This window comes from Caloenas nicobarica, chromosome Z (genome assembly GCF_036013445.1).
Source record: "Caloenas nicobarica isolate bCalNic1 chromosome Z, bCalNic1.hap1, whole genome shotgun sequence".
Lineage (NCBI taxonomy): Eukaryota > Metazoa > Chordata > Aves > Columbiformes > Columbidae > Caloenas > Caloenas nicobarica.
In genome coordinates, this window is record NC_088284.1 from 45961568 (window position 1) to 45980205 (window position 18638).

Consider the following 18638-nt stretch of genomic DNA (forward strand, 5'->3'; position numbering starts at 1 on the left):
AGACCTTGAGGCATGCAGACATGAGAGGTCACTGATAATGCCAACAAAAAGTATCATCTGGACCCTCTTCTGCCTGCAGCTGGTAGTGGCTGAAGAGACTAGAACTACCTTGCTGCAAGTTACCACTGCTCCCATGGTCACTGCCTAATATCTCACAGTCTAGTGAATTGATTAACCTGAGCAGCTGCTCTTTACTATCATGGCAAATAGTGTGAAGCTGCTTCAGTGTTGTCTTGCACAATAAACGAGGATGATTGTGGAAGGTTGGTAGCAGTTTCATACCTCAAGTAAACCTGTGAATTATTCCTGTAGTGAAGAAATAATGCTGCCAACAGGAGACAGATAAAGCTCCTGAGTGCATGCAGAATTAGATTCAGGGTGAATTAATTTACACTGATAACAATTACTGCAAACTGGAACCTAAGTACCAGTTAACCTACTCCAGAGATGTGCTTGTAGCTGATTCAGCCTTCCCAAAAGATGCCCTGGCATTCTCTGTTAATATGTGTTACAGAGAAAGTGAATGGATGCTCTGCATAAAGGCATGTGGAACGGAGACCAGTCAACTCAATGGAAAATCTCACCCTAAAGGAAAAATAAACACTATATCCTAAGACACATCACACTAATTAATACCTATTTAATGTCAACAGCTGGTGAAAAGGCCTGCTGTCAGAACATTTTTCTGAGACAAGTCACTAATTGTGAAAGGTGTAAATCCTTCCTTTCATTAAGGGCAAGGAGGGAGCTTTTCACATTACCACCTGCCAGTCACTCTGCTACTTCCCCTCATCTCTCCATTACTGGTGTGTGTTCCATTTGATACAAAGACCCTTCAGACTGTGCTGCCCTTCTGGAGTCTTTGTACACATCTGCCTAATTAACAGCTCTTCCTAATCGCCATCACAAGCTCAAAATCTTGCCTCTTATCTCTGCTGCTGCTCATCTGCTGGTATCCAGTCTCACAGGCATCCACCTGGAGTATTGCCCTCTGCATACCTCCCCCTGGTTCAGCATAGCAAATACAAGCTGCTTTTTCCACATTCAGGGCCTTGTGCAGGCCATGCTGCTGTTCCTGTTGCTTCTCACTTGGTTTTGAAAAGTCAGCACTCTCCTTCAAAAGGTCTGAAACAGAACATCTGCTACACATGTGCTGCTTTCTTGTAAGGACCATTGCATTCCTTGCTTCCTTAGATTGTTGGTTCTTTGGGGTGAGAATCACCTTCATGTTCTTCATCTGCCATCCATCCTAATGTCTGAGTAGGTCTCGTAAAGATTATGGTAATGCTAATAATGATTGCTAGTGTTCATAACATACAGGTATTTTAAGATGGTGGGATGACCTAAGCAACAGAGTGTAGGCACTTACTGCAAGTTAGTGCAGAAACTGGATGCACTGACTTACCACATGCACTGACGGATGCAAGTATTTGCTTCGATGTTTGCCAGAGAGTCTGCAGAGCCTTTTACCAAGAGTAATTAGACCAACTGTAGTAAGATGCAATAGGGATTTTTTTGGTGGTTGAAGAGGTGAAAACACACAGACAAGTACACACTCATCTTGTTATGCCCAGCCCTGGACAATGCTCTCAGGTCTAAGGCTCTGTAGGTGGGGTCCTTGAAGCCAGGAGTATGTTCACAGCTTCAAACCAGTATGTGTAGTAAGAAAACTAATTCAGTGGTGAGATCTTACCCTAACAGGTTTGACTCTCTAAGCAGGGTCTTAGCCACAGGCCTCTGTCTGATGGACTTCATGCAGTGCGAGGCTTGAAGATGTTACTTTCCCAGCATGTCAGGCATATTACCCTGTTGCTCAACATTTTTCTTGTTTACATTCTTCCTCATTTTTTCTGTTTATGATACGGTTTTTCTCAGGTCTCAAGGCTGTACTTCTTGCATAACCAGTAACTACTAGCGAATTTTTCATAGCCTTGGGGATGCTCTTTTAGCCCCTGCTCATGTTTTCAAAGCCTTTGCTATTACCTTCTACTTGAACTGCATATTGTAACAAGTGACACAATTACAAAACTTATTTACACAAAGTTATCAGAAGTCACCAAGCACAATAGACCCTGGTCCTCTGGCCTCATAAAGTCAGCACAAGTCTGTTACCAACAACAGCAAAACTGCTTTTACTGGGCCACCAGCAGCTGAGAATCAGGTCCTTGCATGTTCACTGTAGGTAAGCATGGTTGCATCAGACCTGCTTACCGTCTCAGCTGCCAGATTCTACTTCCATTAAATGTAACATTACTCTGAGAGACCTAGGGTGTCACAGACTCCAGCCGCTACCGACATGCTCCACAGCATGTATACACACTCCGATAAACTACCAGCAAGACCCTAGGCTTTGGACAACTCAGTCAGTAAGGTGATAGTGCTGACTCCTGTCCTTATTTCTGTGTGGTTTATATGTGCACATCTTTCCAACTTCCAGAAACACCAGGGTTACGTAAGGAAATCTTGCTGCAGGGAAAGGTGTACTGGAGGCACATTTTCCAATTACTTTCCCTACTCCATTTTGGGTTCGCTGTGTTTTCCTCCCTCTCTGCAAGAACCAGCAAGAACTTGGCTTTGTCTAGTAACTTGTAAGACATGAAAACATATACCTCCACTTGGGAGATGGCATTCACTGGACGATCGTGGACAACTAAAATGTGCTGAGCAGGACAAATCCCTGGGGGCATGAAGTTGGAGAACCTGCACCAGGGAGATCAAGTTACTCGGAAACGAAAATCCAAGAGTTCTGAGAGCTGAAAAGTAATTGCTATAGACATTTGCCATCAAAATATCTAACTTTTTAGGCTTTATTTCACATTTCTTTCAAAGCAACGTAAGGTTTTCTACTTGCGTAGAAGAGGGTTGTGCACTCACTGAGTCAGCATACAAACTGCTGTAATGAAGTCAGTGACTATGATACTCCAGTCTGAACACAGGGCAATTACCCCAAACACTTCAGACACAAAATGAAAAAAAAAAACAATGCACTAGCTGTCAAGGAGAAGCACTGTTAGGCTAAAAGACAAGAATACTCTGGGAAAAAACACAATCATCAATTCTGCAACTGATGGAAGGGAGCCTGAAGAAAGACCTGGAGAGTCAAGCTCTGCCATAATGTATTTTACAGAGCTGAAGGGGCTGAGCTAGACGAAACACGAAGAACTCGTTTATTTAATTTACATCCCATACAGTGAGTTGTCCTAAGTTCCTGTACCACTCTACACAGAAAAAAAAAAATAAATAAAAAAAGAAACATCACAGCTTTTATTTTTCTCATTCTATTTGCTCAAAGTTCAAATAAATGGTCAGGAAAACTTTTATTCTAAACAGTTCACAGTCTTTGGAGTTGATTCCCAGTTATGCTGAGGCTTTTACAAGCCTCATAGGAGAACTAAACAGCCAAATGTAAATGAACCCTCGCCCTACAACAAACTGGTCAGAATGGTTTCATATTATAACCAGCAATCACAAAAATCAGATGAGTAGTTTACATTTAACATATTCTGAGCAGAAAAGAGTAGTGAAAATGACACAATCCCTCAGCAGGAGTGCTTTTATTTGCATGTGAAGCTGAGCACTTACAAATGCTGGACTGCTGAATGGAAAATTAAAAAAAATCCCATTTATTTTGTCTCCAAAGTATAGAATTAGATCTACTATCACGCAATACTGAAAGTGAACAAGCAGCATATTTTAAGTGGTAACCACCCAAACAAAAAATAGCAGGCGATATTTTACCTCATGCCTTTTTTTTTTTTTAATGGTGCTCAATGCAATGCAAGCAAGTTATTCTGTGCTGCCAAGAATGCTGGATTCCTACTAGCAACAGTCAGCAGTTTCTTTTTGGTTGCAAAAGCCCTGAGAGGCTTCGGCTGTCTAGCAGCTGTGTGTTAGAGCCTGAGGGGGATGATTACAGTAGCAGCACCACCACCTGTGCATGCAACACATGTGTACATTCATACACTCCCACAGGGAGAGGCATCTCCCACTTACCCTTTGTACTGCAATACAGCCTGCTGGTCTCTGCTCCACTGTGCTGCTGGTAAGAAATCACAATGAAGCCAAGCTTATTGTAATAATGAATTAGAAGACGGGGGTTTTTGGCGACAAACATTACATGGACAATGTGGCAGAACAGAACTTCTCAAGGCATTGCACAATACCACAAAATTTTGGGTTTAATTACATTACAGTACTACGTTAGCCTAACACCAGAGTCCTCTTATGCAGAAAGACAGCCTTGGTTCCAAAGAAAGTACACTGGGAGATCCCACACCTACTGATGGAAGAGGTTATAAGGAGCTGGGGTGGGGGTCTCTTTTACCAGTAGTTCTTTGTAGCAGGGGGCTCTCTTTGCTGCCTGAGTACCAGAGGAAAGAGAGGTTAATAACTCATCAAAGGTAAGCACTAACTATTGAAACCGGCACTGGCAGAATTCAGGCATTACATTGTCCATCCACTGCACCAGTTTCTCTGATAAGCAAGTAACTTCCTGGGCTCCCTATTTGCATGCATGGGATTGAAATGAGATGGAAATGATAAGGCAGAAAAGATGATCCAGACTTTAGGAAAATCAGACAAACAACTTGTTAGTTATAAAGCTTGGGATGACTATGGCAGAGAACCAGTCTAAACTTTTGCTTATGTGCATTGTAAGCCTTGTCATGATTTTTAAAAGAAATTCAGTCTTCAGGAAGGTGTAACAATAGGTTGTTATCAACTTCTTGGAGAAAAGACTTTCAACTGGAGATTCGCTGTGGTGACAGGTAAGCCTCTTTCCTGACCTGTCAGTTTAGGCGTCCGCACATCCGTCGATGCTGCTGAAGAGCTGTGCCCATGTCGAACGGGCCTGACAGCACCGCTGTGGCGAGCGACTGCGAAGGAAACGCGGCTCCCCGCTATGCACACACAGGCCGACCGAGCAGCACGTGCTCCTCGGCGCCCCGAGACGAGGAGCTGGGTCACCGAGCTGGCGCACTCAGCGACACAGCCACCTCACCGCAGCAGACGTGCCAGCCAGGAGACACGGCACAACTCCAGCTCCCGGCTGCTGCGGACACGCCGGACGGACAGACGGACGCGTGGCCTCGATGACGTGAAACCGCCCACGGCCACCCTGCCTCCAGGACTCCCTGCCCCCTGCGAACGCGTACGTGTGTGGCACTGAACCCGCGAACATAACTCACGGGCGGCGCAGCCGCAGTCCGCCGCAGGCACCGCCAACCCCCCGCCCGCGCCAGCGCCTGCGCACTGAGTCCGCTGCCGGCTGCCCGCGCATCGCGGGCGCCTCCGCAGGCTCCGCGGCGGGGCCCAGGCGGCGGCCGGCACACCAGTGAGCACCACCCAGGCGGGGCGGCCGCACATCTGCGCCCGCGCCTCCGCCCCCGGCTCTCGGCGGACGAGAGCAGCGGGCATCTTGCGCAGGCGCACCTCGCCCGCCCCGCCCCCTCCCGCCGAGCCGGGTCGTTCTTCCCCGCTCCTCTCCCTCCGTCCCCCCCCGCCGCCTGGGCCGCGGCCCTGAGCGCCACCGCCCGCCCCTGCGCCGCGAGTGTGACTGGCGTCCCGGGGCCGCGCGCCATAGGGCGAGCCGTTGCTGCTCCTCCCCTTCCCCCGCCCCTTCCTCGTCTCTCTTCGCCGCCCGTCCCGCTGCGCTGTGGAGGGTGCTGGGGCAGGAGCGTGACCGCGACGGGCGGCCTGCAGCCGCCGCCATGCAGATCACTCTGAAAACGCTGCAGCAGCAGACCTTCCGGATCGACATCGACCCTGAGGAGACGGTGCGGGCCCGCGCGGGGACGAGATGCGGTGTGGGGGGGGGCTGCGCTCCGTCCCCTCCCGGGCTCAGGCCTTGCTCCCCCTTCCCGGAGGAGAGAGCGCGGCCCGGGCAGCGGCTGAGGGGGGAGTTGGGGCGGCCTTTCCCCTGGCCCCGGGACTGGGGGCGAGACGGGGAAAGGGGCAGGACGGACCTCTCCGTTGGGGGAGGGGCGGGCAGCGTGTGCGGGGGAGGGGTCACCGGAGCCTGTGCGAGGGCCTGGGTTGTGTGGGTGTGGTGTGACGGCCCGGCAGGAGTTTGGGGGGGTGGGGTACGGCCGGGAGAATGAGGTTTGGGAGCTCCACCGCGGGGTGGAGGAGCGGGCGCTTCAGCGCGGTGGGGGATGCGGGCCGCTTTCCGGGGAGCGCGGGCGGTCATGGGGTGACCCCTTTTTCTCGGGGTGCAGAGAGACCTCCTGCTGGATGAGAGTGACTTTTCATAGCTGGGGGAAAGGGGCCGTGGTGACCAGTCCCTCAGCGAGGGGACTTTCCTCGTTTTGAAAAAGAATGCCCAAAAGGTGGAAGGGAGAATGTCTCACACGGTACTCTGGAGAAAAGAAGCAAGAGGGCAATAGGAAGCTAAAGTTTTTTCTTTCAGGAATATATGTGCCCACACCAGTGAATTAGTGCTGATGGGGCAACACTGGGAGTGGGTCGTGACCACTTGGCGGGGGGAGGGGGCTGAAGGAAAATATGGTTCTCGCTCTCTACAGATTCCTGCCCGGAAAGGAAATGTCGGGAGAGTTGTAGGGCTCCTCTCTGCAGTAGTGCGTACTGCAGAGGAGCTCGTGAGGATTTGCCCTCAGATGCATCCCTGTACGCTTAGGCAAGTGTATACTGTATTTGAAGGTAGGTGGTTGCAGGGAGACTTTGCTGTTTTGCCTACAGCATGATTAATCTCTGTTTATGAGGTGAGGGAGTGTATGTGAGATTCTGCTAACAGCTGTAGGGTGAATGTTGGTGTCTCCTGCAAAACAGGCATTCAGGTTTGTGGCGAGGTTTATAATAAGAGTTAGCCAACCTTATTGGCAGGTTGCAGTGACTATATCTGTGTACTTCTAAGATTGGGAGTGGGGAGAGGATGTGTTTTGGTTGCAGGTGAATGTTTTTTATTGGCACATGGCATTCTGCTGAAAAATCCTCAGGGAAATACACTGATCTGAGATGAAAGGAAGGGCCTTAAGTGAGTTTGCAGGGTTGGAAGTTGCTTTGTCACTTGCCTGAGCAGGGATGGTTGCCTCTGATAGCCAAGTCCAGACATCCTTGTGGCCTTCTTTTGAAAGATTTGGGGAGTTAAGCATCTGAAGGTGTGTCCGCAGTAGCCTTTCACATGATATCTGGGCAGTGAAACTCTGGAAACTGTGGGACATTACATCTGCTTTTATCAAATCGCTTGGTTTACCCTCTTCCACTTCCATCTTAAGAAAAATAAAGAACAATGGTTAAAGTTGGATTGAGAGTTGATGTGGTTGAACAGTGTGGCAGAGTGAGATGGCAAATGTCTAGCTGATGCATGTCTTAAAAACCTTCAAAGATTTAAAACGTCAGTCTTGATATGGAGAAAAGCTCTCTTTTAAGACTTCTTCTTTTTCTCTGTTATTCAGTAGGGTCCTGGGAAATAAAATTGGGGAGAGGACTAAAGGAATGTTGCCAGTCAAAACCCTTACCAGCTTATGAGACAGCAAAATGCGTTAGCAAGAGGTTGGATTATGGGAAATTAGACTGCACTCCGTGTTTTATAAATGGAATTGCTGCAGTAGTTCAGTAGTGGAAGCAAGAATACTTCTCATGAGCATAATACTTCAGTTTTTGGGTAGGAATGGGTGGTAAGATAGAGGAAATGTGGATAGGATTTGAAGAGAACTTTGTTTTAAAGTGAGCAGGGTGAAGCCTCAATCTTATTAGCTGCAAGGTGTGGAGGTGAAAAACATATTAGATTCCCTTGGTCTACTTTTTAGAAAATTACAAAGAAATTCCTGTTGAAAATATTGCAAATTGTAGAACTTAATAAAGAGAAGAACACTTTTGAGCCTTCAGGTAGAAACCAAATCTGTTAAAATTGGAAAATGCTTCAAAATGTAGTCTGTTAAGCAAATGTTTCACAAGTGTATGTTTGAAAGTTCTCAGTCTGATTTTGAGAAATACTAATTTTAGCTAAGTCCACTGGTATTTTAGCTTAGTTTTCTAACATCTTGAAGCAGAGGTGTTTGTTTTGCAGAGTTTAGGAAACATTACTTTTAGTCTTTGAACTATATGTGTGTGTTTCTCTGCTAGAGGGAGGCTTGTTTACTTGGATCTGTGCCCTCTAGTGTGACAAGGCCAAAAATCATCTCGTTGTGATAGGCCCAGGAGACTTGTTGCTCTGAAATTGGATTCTCATTCGCTAAAATTGGTTTCTCGTTCTAGCAATTTCTGCCCTTATTCTCAATACAAAATTAACCTGAAGAGACTTGATGTTACACGTGCTAGTACTTTAACGAGAGTTTATGCTTGTAACTGGAAGGTGTCATTGGTGAGGTATATTTAAGCAAACTGGTGAAATTTTGAAGCAACACACTTCATAATAACTGATTGGACTTGCTACAGCTTTTACAGAAGCAACAGATTATATTTTTTTTCTGCTTAATCAGACAGTTGAATTTTAAAGTTCAAAACGTGCTTTTTTAATAATGTGCCTTTAGTTTTGATTTAGTTGTGTTTTAAATTGTTGCCCCACTGGGTATATTGACTGAATAAAAATTGGACTAGAAGCATGGAGTATTCTTGGTTTTTTGGGGGGAAAACCTTGAGTTCATGGGAATAAATGTTGTACTCATGCTCTGCAGAGGAGTGGATTTACCTGTTGTGATCATTTTAGCGTTACGAGCGAGGCCAGTCAGCACATGAGTATTCAGACTCAACCAAGATAAATAAAAGTGTGCATTTACCTGCACAAGCAGCTTCTGTTTGTTTACTGTGCGAGAGTATATACATTAAGCATTGTGTTGGGAGCAAATAATAGGCCCTGTCTGAAGCTCATGTAGACCTGTGTAGCCAAATCTCTTGTATGAGGTGACAGTGATGATCACATTGTAGGCTTCTAAATGTATACATTAAATAGGCTTTTAAAAAATCTCAAACATTCTTAACTTCGTTTGAAAGTGAAATACCAGTTGAAGGTCTGTCCTGTTTCTTTTTCAGCTTCCCTGTGCTGTTAACCCAAAAACCCAATTGTCAAAATGCAGAGAAGTGCAAGGAACATTCAGGATGTCAGTAGCTTTTTGGCTGCGGTTTCTGTTGTCACATATTATGAGCTTTCACATTTCGCTGACGTTTGAACAATGTTTGAACACCCAGGAAGTGCCTACTTGTTTAACACTGTGTCAACAGGACACTTTGTTGTGGAAGTTTGATCTTCTGTGCATTCTGGTCCATCCTTAAGACATTTATGCTTTATTGTTAAACGTGTGTGTGGATTCTTGTATGCTAACATTATGCCCCTTTGGTGCTGGAAGCTCCTGGTTTTTAAGTTTAGACATTTAGGCTAGATACTAAGGAAGCCAAATTAAATGTGTGGAGACTACACTCCAGCAAAAATGAAGCAGAATCCAAGGGGGAAAAGTGAGTTTTGGCATACATCTCATTTTTCTAGATAAAACAGGTATACTGCAGGGAAAAAGAGATACTAGTCCCATTTTTCAAAAGGCAATGACATAGCAAAGAATTTATATTTTCTGGTTTGTATGGGATGTAAAAACCACTGTGTTACAACAATGAGGTGATACATAAGGGAGTTACTTTTTAATATGTACTTGAGGGGTGTCTATGATTAAATGACAAGCTGCTTTAATTTTCTTCAGAGAGTGCAGTGATAGATTTCTAAATTAGGGGAGGCTACCATTTGAATGGATAGATCATGATTTGTGAACGCTTATGGAAGCAAATACTGTTCATGAACCCACAACATTTATTAGTTATATCTGTCTGTATGTATTTGGAATATTGAGCTATACTAAAGCATCTAAGAAAAATGAGTATTGACAGCCTATGTAATTTTAAAGCATAGTTTGCGTCAATTCTAGTTCTGTCTGGGGCTAGGAAAGGTGCATGGAAACAAATAATGCATTGTCGTGAAAGGTATCAATCATATTTCTTAGCACTCCCCTGGTAAACTGCGGGCTTCTGTTGGAAAAACACCTCCTGATCTAGCAGCATTAGTGAAGAATAAGGACTAGCACTACTCAATATATAAGTGGATTAATTTGTAAGTAGTAGTACACTTGTGTTATAAGAAAGTGATTTTTTTTTTGTGATATAAGAATATATAAAAGTAGTAGATTTAGTGTTGGTCATTTTAGTTTTGCTGAATTTGTAATTTATTGTATTTGTCAGAAGAATTAACTTTAGAAACGGTTCTGCAGGAGCCATAGAATATTGCTGGGTGAAATGATAAAATCTGACTTTGAGGCTTGTAACCTATGGGGAAGTATGAACTTACTCCGACCTCCTTCCTACATGTGTTTCAGTGTAGGTTAATCCTGCAGCAGTTGCTGATAAGAGGATAGTTTTCATATTTTCCTGAGAGTTTATGTATAGTCTTAGTGGTTAGAGAAAAAGTGTTCTCATGATCCTGTTCAAAATCCAGAAATATCCTTCTGGGTTAAAGGTGTCTTTCTGTCTCAAGTCCTGATATTTTTCTTGAGTTCTTTGATTTTACAGCAGGTATCGTTCTCCTCTTCTAGAGGATTGTTATGTTGCTCTTGTATCTCCTAGGATTTTATTGGTGAATGTAGGTACTTACACAGTCAGAGGAGGTGTAAATTTGAAGAGCTTTTACTTGGTGCTTGAGGTTTGATAGATAAGTCTGCAAATATGGTAGCTTTGAAGGGTAACCGAATAAGTGTGTCAGGGAACACTTGCATTTTTTTTTCATTATTTTTGTGTTTTCTTTGCAGAATGTAGCATTTTCAAGGCGTGTGCTGATAATTCATGTTTGTTTTTTTTTACTGTCCTTTTTTTTTTTTTTTTTTGCTAGCACTTTTCTTCAGTGGCTGGTCTTTCTGTGCTTCCTGGTTAGAGTTAAACTTTTCAGTCAAGGGAAGTTGTTCTAATTCTTGGCTGAAGAAGGCTAGGCTTTTACATGTTCAGGAATATTCTCCTTAAATTCTGGTGAGTGTTCTAATATAATTTCCAAAGAACTTTAGGGATGATGACACATCTTTAAAATTTAATAACGGAAATGGTAAGATAGCATGAACTATGAATACAACTAATTTTATTCATATTGGATTATGTTTTTACATGTTAGCCATTTTTCAAATGCGTTGGCTCTGTGACCATAATTTTACAACTGTTTTATTGGAATGTTCTTATCTAGTTCAGCTGTCAACAAGAAAAAGTTACCTTTGTACTTTTAATAATTTGCCAATATTATGTGCTGTATTTCTCAACCATCCAAATTTCATTTGACCACCATGCCCAAGGTGGCCAGTAAACTGAGAAGTTAGATATACACGTTGTACACACAGATAGCTCTGTACATAATTGTGTCTTTTATTTAAACTCTATTTTGCAGCCGTTGTTGGTAAGCAAAGGTATCTGTCCTTGATATGTATAACAAGAGGCTGAAAGATGTTCCCTTTGGAACTTACGGGCAGTGGAGAATACATGTTAATTAAAGAATTATATGAGCAGATGACCATGCTGCTTTCTACAGTCTCATTGCTGCCCTTGTGCTTAAAAGGGCACGTTTACTGGCAAACCTTTTGAAAGTATTTTCGTTGTATTTCTGAAACATAGGAAAATACTTTCCTGAAGGGAAATTTATAAGGCTATGTAAACTTACTGGACTGAAGGCTGCCAATGTCTTTTCCCTCCAAGGTTTGTATCTTTGCTCACTGTTCAGACAGGACACTTGGATGGAGCGGACTTACTGAAGCAATTTTTTGTTTTACAGGGCCTGAAGTGCCCCATGACTTACCTAGGCCCTGTAAGGGCCAGGCAGGAGGCCTCAGTGGCTCTCCTCTGCATGCTGCCCTGCAGGAAGCATTAAATTAACGTGAAAGGAGGAGGAAAAGGCTTGCAATTGCTCTAAGAACACCAAGTCAGAGTGTGGGCTAGGGACTATCTGACTCTAGTCCTCCCTGTCATTGTCTGTGTCTTTGTATCAGAATTGTGTTAACCTCAGGGCAAGGAACAGAACTGGAGCTGTAATCCTTGTCCCCGTCCTCCCAGCCTGTATGTCTAAGCTTCACACATTATATTTCTAACTTGTTTTTTGTTGGGTTATCTAAATTAAACCTTTAATGTATATCTAAATGAAACTTGTTTTACCCCTCCAACTGGTTTGCTGGTATGCAGTATTGGGAAAGTTGTTTTTATTTTTTTAAGTGTCTTTTTATAATTACTTAAAATGTGTTGTCCGTTTTGGTCCTCCTCAAACTACTGCATTGCTGTTACACTGGTTGTAAATCAGTTTGTGGACAATATTACTTGTTGTAAAAATTGTCTCCTTAAAGGTAATGGAGGGTTGTTTATGCTAATCAACATGACCATGCAAGAGGCAGAACTCGGAGAGTATAATATTTCTCCTTAAAACAAGCACATGTGGATTCATCAGGAGCACTCAGAACTGTCAGTAGCCACACCTTTTCTGCTTTTTTTGAAAGGTACAGATAGCTGAGCTTTCTTTTTTGTGTTGCTTAAAGTTCTGCTTTGTGTTGAAATGTATGTGTTCATGTGTTAGTGCAAAACTGCATGTATGCAGCTCTTTTAGTCACTATTTAGCATCAGAAAACTGGCTTTAGCGTCTCCTCTTTTAAACAGGGCTTAAACCAATTTTGAAATGCAGGGTAGAAGTGTGTAGAGGCCAACTTTTGATGTCAGAAGTTCATTTTGTTGATCTCTGAGCAGTGTGCAACTACTAGACTGATAAATTTTAAGTGTAGACAAGCTCAATTTTTGAGAGGAAATTAGAAAGGCAGAGGTAGTTGCTCAGGAAGTAAATGTTTTGGATTTGTACCTTCCCAGTTCCAGACCATTTATCTTCCAGACCATGCTGATTCAGTCTTTGTACACAAACTTAAGCACAGTAAATGCTAATAGTAAATAAAGAAGTTTATGAATGCTTTATACTGTCTATGAGGCTGGTTTTTAATATTGGAATAATTTTAAATACCGTGTTTAGTTGACTACAAATGTAGGTTTTTTCCGGTCACTCAGGAACTTTGTAAACCTGACTGGATTCACAATTCTTACTCTCCTATGGTTCTTCTCAGTTACTGTGTCTGTTACACCTTTGGGATCTGAACTAGGGCAGTAATCTGTTCATACAACCATAGAGGTGGTCTCCTGAATGCGTATGAGTGTCCTGTTTAGGAAGACAATGTAAGAGATTACTACAAATATAGGTTTCTGCCAGCAAAATCTGCTTTTGGTGTTTATAGAATGAAGTAGTTAGAAATGTGTTCTTAACGGTAAAGCTATAAAGCATTTACTTATGAACTAGGTAGCTTCTTATCCCCTGGACGTTTCAATAGTACATACAATATATGCCGTCAATCTGATGCTGATCATGGAGTTTGATTAAGGGTAGTAAAACTTCCAGTAGGAGTAGTGATGCCACACCAGTACATGTGTGCTGGCCACCTCTTCCCAAGGGGAATGAATTTCCATCTGAGCAGGTGGAGGAAAGAGGTGCTAGGAGGTTACAGAAGGCTGAGACTCCACGTGAAAGGGAACTAAAGGACCTTGGCGAGCTTAGCTCACGAGCTGGGAGAAAGATTTGGTAATGTAAATATTTTATAGTGGTAAGCCCCGTGGGAAGTAGGAAGGCTGTTCATGCTTCAATTTTATCAGCAACATAAGAACAAATGAGTATTAATAGTTTATGAATTAATTTGGACTGAAAATTAGGAGAAGGCTTCCAACATCAGAATAAAATTTGTACCAGCCGTGTAGAAGACCTTACTTGTCATGAGGTGAAGGAGGATCAGATTCCAGATGAAGATAGTGGTGTGGAATGTGGGTATGTGGCTTGATGTCAGAAGAGGTCCTTTTCAGTGTTGTATTCAGTTTCTCTATAGACCTCAATAAATTCAGAAATATATATATTGCCTGTGTTGCACTGCTTGTGTAATTTTAAATTAAAATTCCTGGAAGTATACTGTTTTGCTTTTTTATTAGGAATTATGAAATGTGTCTTCATATTAACTGTGGTTTTTTCTCCTCTTCTGTTTTAGCCTAGTGTATAAGATAGGAGAAATGGAAACTGGTGTGTGTGAGGGAAGGGAGAGAATTTGCTCGATGTACTGAGCTATGGGAACTGCTTGCCTAGATGGAGCCCAGTGTGCCCTGCCTGCTTAGCTGGCTAAAACAACTGTAGGGAGCAACTGGGCATCTTAGCACTAGCAGTTTCATATAATTCACATGTAGGATGTGTGGCTGGGATGCAGTTAGGGACTGGTATGTCTTTGGAAGACCTCAGTTTTTTAGTTAGGTGTTGTTAAGCTCTGACTCTTAATTAAACAGATTGCATGGCATCTATTCTTGAGGACATTGTGTTCAGTATGGTCTCTTGAGTAGCAGAGGGAGTATCCCATCTCAATTCGTAGAGAGCAGAAAAAAATTGTTAGTTGGCCACTGCAGTGTGTAAGTGTGCTGTTTCTGAATCTCTAGGGTGTTTGCAGGTGAATTGATGTTCATTCTTAAAGATCTTGTCATAAAGTATGGGTTCCCTTTATTCTGATGTGAAATTCATTAGGGTATAAGAAAAATGGGATTCTCTGGGGACTGAAATATATTTTGAACTCTGATCAGGTGGAATAAAAGTGGCTAGCTTGGAGGTTTGGTTTATGGATCTGTGTTTTTGAGAAAAATACATCATAATGTTACGGATGCAGAGGCTGACTGTATATCTTAAACCTGCTTTCTAAGTTTGACAGATCAATGTGCTGGGTGTGCTTTCCCAAAATTAATTTTTACTCTAAAACCTTGAACTCTTAGCTACCTAATTTTCTAGAGGCAAAGTTTAGGATGTTGCTCTTTTCAGCAGCTCACTGTACTACTCACTGGGTGATGCAGCTACCTTTCTCAAGAGCAATGAAGGGGCCTCTTTGTTTGTTTGTTCCTTCAAAAAGGAGAATTAATGGTTTAAACCTAAATGAAAGAATAAAGGTGCTTAAGACTACTGTGTCTGATGCACAGGTTGTTTAGGGAAACATGTATTCTCTTCTGTTGGAAGAATTAAAGATACAGGTATCTTCTTGTTAGTGGGCGCTAAGTCTTCAGTCACTCCAGCTGGAACTACTAGAGTAACTTTTATGCCACTAGCATGTTGCTATTCAATTTGATGTATCTGATGTTATCTATTCCTTTTTTATTTTGAGAATTAGTATTCTGTCCTCTGCAAATGAAGTGTTTCTAGCCTCTTAGGCTGGGCAGTGATGAAAGCCAAAAGAACAGGCAGGCACTGTTTATAAAAAAACTTACTCTAGTCTGAGTGTTTCTTGAACTTCTGCCTCTAACAGGAGAATGCTGACATCTGCAACTGACTGCATTCTCTTGCAGATTCAAGCTTTAGTAGTTTAGAATTAGATTAAGTAGAAGCCTTAATTTGCTCCTTTGAATACCTGTGATCACTTAAGTGTGTTCATTTGAGATATGACAGATTCCCTTATGTAAATGACTGTTCTGTATAAAAGAGTTAAACAATGTGCTGATTTGTATTTTCTGGAAGTTGCATGACTATTTTGTGTGTTTTTGGTTTTATAGGAACAATTTGAACTACATGACAGAATTTTTAGTTAATAATGTGGAGCTCACATTGTGTAAAGTTACTGTTAATCACAGTAACATGTTAGATATCTTTGAATGGCAAAACTTCACAGAGTGAATGTCCATTTACATGAGAGACCTGTGTTAATGATCTTTGCCTTTGCAAATGGCAATGTGTCTGTGGATATAGTTAGCAAAATACTGCAAATTAGCTCAGCTATGTTAAGCTTAAATTTGGTTTATATTTTTGTAAACTGTCAGCTGGAGAAATGTGTCTGAGAACTGATGTAATTTGTGTTTGAATGTGATCTATTCTTAAACTGGTTCCCATATATGGCGAGAACAGAGAATAAAGACCGGTACTGAAAACCGTAATGTCCTCCTCTTCTCAGCATTTCTTTTTCAAATTCCTTTAAGAAGCTACTCATGGCCACTGTATTGGCAGCCTTTAGCCAAAGGTTGCCTCTGTTCTTTGAGGAGCAAGTGTGTAGTTTGTTCCTATGTTCAGTACCAATGTGGCTGTGACACCTGGCTGTGGAGGACCTCTAAGGATGCCTGGGACCAAGCTTGCACATCTGGAGTCACCATGCTCCCAAGAAAAGGCAGCTGGCACCACCAACTCAGCATGCTGCTCCTCCTGACTGCTCACAGCCCTGCTCCTGTCAGAAAGCAAAGAGGAAGCAGAGGTTACTGCTTTCACATAACTTCTTAGTGTTATTTGCATTAATAAGAACTACTTCACCAAGGCAATAAATACCAAACTCCTTCACATGGATCCAGTTATGTGTTTAGTCTGTCCTGACCTAAACCACAACATTTATAAAAATTATGTCAGGAGTGGGGTCCAAAGGCAGTTTTTGGACTGTGAAAGGGGAATTCTGCAGCTGAAGTAGGGTCTCTTGAATGTCTGTGAGGCTGAGACTGCCTGTTGCTGTGGAGTTAGTGTTCCTGGGTATAATCTTGTGGAACCTGAGTGTTAATGCACTGTGTAGGAGTCTAGCAGGCACTGCATGCAGTACTCCTGCTGGAGATTGTGTATTAGTAGCAAATATAGAATACTAGTAACTCATAGGTAAGTTAACATTAACTCCTACTCTGTGTAGGCTGGCAGAAGCTGCATGTAGTAGAAATTGAATCTAGTCTCACTAATGGAAACTGCAAACCTGATGATGTTGTAATGGGACTTACTTTTGCATCTCGAGCACTGACTTTTTTGAAGAACAGATATTTTAAGGATCAACAGAGACAATGAGTATTTAGCATTGCTGTTGTGGAAATGAGTAATGATACCCTTTTGATACCTCAGCTCCTCTTAGAAGGAGTGTTAGTAGTCAGACTACAGCTGGCTGCAACTCAAATGGAGCACTGGTTACAATACTAGACCAACAGAGATTTGCTTTGTCCCATATATGGTCATATCAAACAACTGGAAAGTCAAGGAGCAGTTGTATTAGTTCATTTACCCTTCAACAACTGTGTCTAACTTGTGTGAAAACCCAGTGGGGATTGAAGATTTAACTGTATGCTATTGAGATTTGAATATGAAGTAACACCACTCTGCAGTGCCACAGTACCTGCTCTACTACAGCTACGATATAAACTTAGAGCTGAAGGAAGCTGCTCTGGAGCTGGTCCGATCCACAGCAGAGTGGCAGGTCTTGGTACGCAGGGGGATTTCCTGAGACAGGGAAACACTGGGGCAGTGGAAAGACCTGCCAGGAGCTGGCAGCTTTCATAGGAGATGCTGATGAGACCTGGACATTGCCAGAGCAATGGTGACCACCCCCCACACCTATAAAAGCAGCCCAGGGAGCGCTAGTGACTGGCAGTGCTGCCAGCAGGACAGGCGAACAGAACACGGCACAGCAGTTCACATGGAAGTGTGTGCAGGAAGGGCATCATCACCCTACCAGCTCAAGGTGTGTGTTCAGTTGATGGTCATCACCGTGTCAGAAGGAGCTTGGCTGTGGTATCCACTTGGCAGAAAGCTGTGTCCTCTGCAGTGCCCAGGACGGATGTGGCAACCCCACGTGTGACAGCTCCCACGAAAATCTGCAGCCATCCAGACTTTAGACTGCAGGAGGTGCCAGAGCATTTCATAGAATCATGGAATTTCACAGGTAATGAATGGCAGTAGTGAGAACAGCTGTGAGGTGTAACCAGGTAGATGCTCTGCTCAGCCTGGCGACAGAGCTACAAGAGGAAGTAGAAAGGCTAAGGGAGCATCAGGGAGTCTGAGGAAGAGATAGAGTAGTGGAACTATGCTCTGCCCTCCCTGAGACACAAACAGGAACAGCCACCAGAAAAAAAAAAAAAAAAAATCAAGGGGTCCCGATATCCTCCCTCCACCAGGCAGAAGGCAATACCTTAAAGGAAAGAGTGCTTCAAGATAAGTCCACACTCAAGGCAGCAGACAAACCCACTCCTTGCTCACCTTGCCTTCCCAGGTGCGTCTGTACAACAGTGTGAGGCTCTGGATGTGGAAGGTTGGTCGGTGGATGATGGTCCATCTACACCAGATGTGTTGCCAAGGTCAGAAAGGCCTACCCCCTGTATCACAGCCACCTCCGCAAGGAAGATGGGTTATAGTTGTAGGTAGCTCCCTTCTGAGTGGAACAGGGGGTCCAATGTGCCAGACAGACTCTCCACTTAAGGAAGTTTGCAGCTTCTCTGGGGCCTGCCTTAAGGACATCACTAGGAAGCTTCCTAGACTGGTATGGCCCTTGGACTATTACACATTATTGCTCTTCCATGTGGGGGTGGCAATGAAGCAGCAACACATAATCCAAGGGCAATCAAAAGAGACTTCAGGGCCTTGGGGTGGTTGGTAAAGGAATATGGAGCACTGGTATTTTTTTCCTCTCTCCTTTCAGTTGTGGGAAATGACATTGGAAGAAACAGGTGGACCCATTCTGTTAACACATGGCTCCATGGCTGGTGTTGCTGCCACTGTTTTGGGTTTTCTGATAATTAGATGGTCTACACAGCACCAGACCTGCTGGCATCGAATGAGATTCATGTTTCTCAAAGGGGGAAGAGGGTCTTTGCTCATGAGCTACTGGGCTCATTGACAGAGC

General features: G+C 43.4%; 1 protein-coding gene across 1 annotated transcript in view; it reads left to right on the plus strand.

Moving 5' to 3' along the window:
• The first annotated feature begins 5586 nt into the window (after positions 1 to 5586).
• The window catches only part of RAD23B (RAD23 homolog B, nucleotide excision repair protein), a 40557-nt gene continuing 27505 nt past the window's right edge, over positions 5587 to 18638 (plus strand). Inside the window, exon 1 of the mRNA XM_065656520.1 lies at positions 5587 to 5774. Coding sequence (XP_065512592.1) covers positions 5709 to 5774 — 66 coding nt within the window. The 5' untranslated portion in view covers positions 5587 to 5708. The remainder of the gene's footprint in view (positions 5775 to 18638) is intronic.